General features: G+C 36.3%; 1 protein-coding gene across 5 annotated transcripts in view; it reads right to left on the reverse strand.

Annotated features, from left to right (window-relative positions):
* pdzd7b (PDZ domain containing 7b) overlaps positions 1-4,820 on the reverse strand; it is a 49,790-nt gene extending 44,970 nt beyond the window's left edge. For 2 of the 5 annotated variants that reach the window (XR_015504702.1, XM_087277051.1), the window contains exons 1-4: positions 4,364-4,503; positions 3,192-3,258; positions 2,590-2,712; positions 1,720-1,894 (exon numbers count right to left, since the gene is read on the reverse strand). Coding sequence is in view for 3 of the 5 variants with exons in the window: in XM_087277051.1 (XP_087133177.1) it covers positions 1,720-1,894; positions 2,590-2,712; positions 3,192-3,207 (314 nt within the window). In the remaining 2 variants the exon portion in view is untranslated. Of the gene's footprint in view, positions 1-1,719; positions 1,895-2,589; positions 2,713-3,191; positions 3,259-4,348 lie in introns of all 5 variants that reach the window. The other 3 variants (XR_015504701.1, XM_087277050.1, XM_087277049.1) reach the window with 2 other exon arrangements.
* Between the last annotated feature and the right edge of the window lie 180 nt (positions 4,821-5,000).

The following is a 5,000-nucleotide window of genomic DNA, read 5'->3' on the forward strand; positions in this document are numbered from 1 at the left end:
GCAGTGTGTGACTCAGGATTAGTCACACTGCAGTATCTCAAGCTATTTCAAGTTAATTCAAACAATTACTGTACTAATTATAAAACTAGTACAGTAGCACTGTAGTACAGTCCCCTGGACCCTGTACTGCTGGTACATTGATGCGCAAGGTTTCCAAACAATTTGTATGTCACATGTAACAACAGAAACATTTAAATATTAGCCTTTCCTTTAAGTGAAGTTTATTTATAAACTAATTTCGAGAGGATCACGTGTTTATGATTACTTGCAGCCGGTTCCGGATTATTTAATTCATGTTTCACCAATCAGACGATTCCTAAGCCACTATAAATACCCTCAGTTCCATATGACAGCCATCTTCAGTTTGAAGAATCCCCTCTTTCACCCCTACTCCATCTCCTTTTTCTAGATGGACGCACGGTGGCCCCGTGGTTAGCACTGTTGCCTCACAGCAAGAACGTCACTGGTTCTAGTCCTTACCAAGCCAGCCGACGTTTCTGTGTGGAGTATACACGTTCTCACCGTGCTCACGTGGGTTTTCCTCGGGTTCCCCAGGTTCCTCCCACCGGCCAAAAACATGCAGCTTAATTGACATGACATTGACATGTAGTCATCCCTTAAGAGCAATCACTTTCTGTTCATTACTACAGCAGGGGAGTTCTCGAGATCTACCTGAGCTCAAACTCCCCTCTTGCCTTGCAAACAGGAGGGAGCCCCGGGCTCGAGAATCTTATGTGCTCAGGGCTCTCTCCCAGGACAATATGTCAAACACACTTCATAATCAATCATTAGCTAAGTGTGAACTCTTGAAATACCAGGTACTGCACCCCTGACGAAATGAAAAGGGTAATAATATAATTAATCTATATAAAACCCCTTTAACATTATTAAAAGTGTATAGGCACTGAGTGACTGATGTTGTTGGTTTGCATCAAGTCACGCACTTTCATTTGCTAGTTGTTTTATTTTCAATATCTGAGGTAAACTCATTCATTTTCATTCATTTTCTTGTCAGCTTAGTCCCTTTATTAATCTGGGGTCGCCACAGCGGAATGAACTGCCAACTTATCCAGCAAATTTTTACACAGTTAAAAACTTTCCAGATGCCCTTCCGGTCGCAACATATCTCTGGGAAACATCCACACATACACACTACGGACAATTTAGTCTACCCAATTCACCTGTACCGCATGTCTTTGGGCTGTGGGGGAAACCGGAGGAAACCCACGCGAACGCAGGGAGAACATGCAAACTCCACACAGAAACGCCAACTGAGCCGAGGATCGAACCAGGGACCCAGCGACCTTCTTGCTGTGAGGCGAACGTGCTACCCACTGCACCACTGCATCGCCTCTGAGGTAAACTATTGACCAGAAATATTCCAATGGCTGCGCCAACTCATACATCAAGAATACAGTTAATATGCTGCTGCTTTCAGTAGTTTGCCAATAAATCGTATTTAAACTCACATTGGGAGTATTTAACACTGAATAAAGCGCATAATCATTACTTGAGTTGATTGTTGTCATATTTGTTGATGCTGCTGTTTTGCTGTGACATCGCACAAATAGAAACTGTTTCTAAAATAGAAATTTTGTGTGTTGCCGTCGCCGATGGTTAGGGCAATGACTCCTTTTTAACATGGAAAAGGCAGATTTATTGCATGTCACAGCATTGTGTTGTGTGTAATTAACACAGTGTTAGACTGGTAAGACTCACCATGTGGTTTTCTCATTGGTGTAGCGAACACCAGGCACGCGTCCCAGCCGCTGGATGAGCATCTGCAGGCGAGAGTGACCCGTCAACACCTTCACTGCGCTGCTCATGCTGATGTTCTCCAGGCTCACACCGTTCACCTCTAACAGCTTATCACCGACACACAGACCTGCCACATCTACACACACACACAAGGTCAGGGCAGGTATAATTCTATGGCACTTAATACAACTATTCAGATCAATTTATTATAAACATATATATATATATATATATATATATATATATATATATAATTTTTTTAAGTTAAGTTTAAAGCTCCTTCCTTTGATGAATGCTTTTAAATGTGCATTTTTTATTCAATGTAATCACAACTGAAACATCCAGACAGGGTGGGACATATTGCTCAGTATATTGCCTCCGTCCCTTTACAAAAAAACAGCCAATAGTGTTTTCCAACTATTTCCAATAGTTTTTCTCACATCTCTGCCAGTGAGAGGGGTTGAGATCAAGTGCATCACTACTATAAACATTTAAATACAAACATTTAAATAATACATTTGGAGGAGAAGAAGTTGTTTCTTATTGTCATAATTGGCCAAAAACAAGCTTTACAAATAAAGAATAAAAAATCACACATATTGCAGCACAGCATTTGATTATTTGAGTGTTTATTTGATGACTATTTTCATTGCATTTATACTGTATTGTCCAACAGATGTAGCCAGTGTGCAGTGTTTCATGAAGGATTTTTATCAAGACATTTTGTGTAATTATTGACCTTTATATATATATATATATATATATATATATATATATATATATATATATATATATATAACAAATCTTTTCATTTTAAAACACATCTTTGACCTGCAGCACTGTTTTTCTGTACTTTGCTGATGAAGACACTGAGTCCGTGTTCAGATCCTCCTCGCACACTGAAGCCCAGCTGACCATCATCACCTCTGAGGACCGTCAGCCTCACAATCTCACCTGCACACACACACACACACACACACACACACACACTCTTCAGATAATATAGAGGCCTCTCACAATAATCAATATATGGATCATAGCACAGCACATGGACATGAGCTCAATCATTTTTGGTGATGCAGTATACTGTATATTGCCCATACATAAACACCAGTTTTTTGCAACATTTCGGCTGATTGTGCAACATCTCTATCTCTATTGGAACAGTCAATGTCAGTATGGTAACACTGTGGTATTTACTATAACTACTATAGTATATCTTCATGTGTGTGTCTGACAGCTGAAAATAAATCTGGTAGCAGATATCACAGCCTCTGATACTCTTTACCTTGCACTTTTTTGTTAACATTTATTATTTTTGTTTAGGATTTCCATTTTCACATTCTGATTCCAGTGCCTGATTATTAAATTGTTAAAATAACTATAATTAAATAAAAATACCATGTGTTCATTGGAAGAGTGCATTTATTCACCTGTCTCTGCCTCCATCTGTGAGTTTAATCAGTCCTGTTGGAGTGTGTGTGCTGGTCTCCAAACTACCTGAGATACAAAACAGAAACATCCATCAGTCTTTATTAAATGACTTTCACATTGCATTATTTAGGTTTAGTTTTTTTTCTGTGATATATGTATACCCCCACCCCACCCACTTTAATTTTTTTTATTTTCTTTTTTAAATATTTCCCAAATGATGTTTAACAGAACAAGGACATTTTCACAGTATGTCTAATAATATTTTTTTCTTCAGGAGAAAGGCTTATTTGTTTTCAGTTTTTAAGTTTTTAAAAATCTTTTAAGGTCAAAATTATTAGCCCCTTTATGCTCATTTTTCCCATTCAATATGTGTTTAGGGTCTGTTGCTGAATAAAGTGCCATTTTAATAATTAATTTATTAGTTATTTTACCCAATATGACGTGATTTATAATTTTAAACAAAAATATTATTATACTATTATTATCGTTAAAAATTATAATAAATTTCAGTTGATTCCAATGTAGACAAAGTAAAAGGGTAAATGCAGTGTGTTTAACATGTTTCCTTTTTTATTTGCTAAATGTGGCCCTGAAAACATTTTCACAGTATAAAATCATGGTACATTGAAATATGACATCGGAGTACATTAAATTGCTAATATTGCGTTACATTCTGTTGTAGTGGATTATAACCAGAACAGTTTAGCAATTCACTTCGGATTGAAAATTTCGGATTATCGCTTTTATGAAGTAGAAGATGATATTGGTGTGATTTTTGGCTTTTCCATGCACGCGCACGCCGCTCGTGCATAATCCTGCGCTCCTGTACGCGCGTACACGCAAGCCTCAGGTGTCATTCAGCACCTCAGACAGCGGTCTAGTCAAGCTAACGTGAACAAACAGTCAAGCTAACATGAACAATACTAACTTATTTCCTACTAGCTATTAATTAACAACTAGTTATCGAATATTCTAACATTAACAAGTGATTAAAAGCGGCTCAGTTCATTTCTATCCTGAATGACAGCAGTCCGTCATGGACAGTTCCGTTGTACTTCTTGAATCAAACTCGAAACGCCAACGGTGATTTAACAATATCTATACTAATAAATAAACATTTAACAAACAATGTTATGGACAAATAAGAAAGTTGTACCTGTTTAAGTCGCACCTGTTTGAACGTTGAGCTGAGCATCGTCATTTCTGACGCCTGCGTCTGTGTGTGAAGCGTCCTTTGCCGTGTGACCCGCTCTGTGATTGGCTGCAACCAAAACGATTTAAGATCCCTATTGGATGTCACACTTGTCAATCTTCACTGGAGGTGGGTTCTGTATTTATAAGGTGATTTGCATGTCAAGCAAGCAGCGTCTTTAAGACCGCCAGTTTCAACTGAACTATTAAATAATTCTTGTAGGTGCATTTTGTAATGTTTATGGGCTCATATCTCATTAAAATGGTCCTTTTTATTTGTAATTTTTTACTTTGCTTTAGATGTAACTTTAATATGAAGAACCAAACCTGCAAAAATAAATAAATGTTACACAGATTAATGTAACAATAGAAAAATAATTTAACAAATGCCATAACATATATTGTGTATTAAATTAAATTTATTTCCTAAATTAAGTCCTAAATGTAATTAAATTACAATATTTATTGTTATTAAAATACAATAAAAGTAATATTTGATAATAATTATAATACTAAATTTATTCTTAATTTTTACATTTTTATTTTTAGTATTTTAGTCTTAATTAATATTTTTTTAATCTTAATTTATCTATTTCTACTTATATATTTTAATTAAT

The sequence above is a fragment of the Danio rerio genome, chromosome 12 (assembly GCF_052040795.2).
Source record: "Danio rerio strain M-AB ecotype USA chromosome 12, GRCz13ab, whole genome shotgun sequence".
In the NCBI taxonomy this organism is placed as follows: Eukaryota; Metazoa; Chordata; class Actinopteri; order Cypriniformes; family Danionidae; genus Danio; species Danio rerio.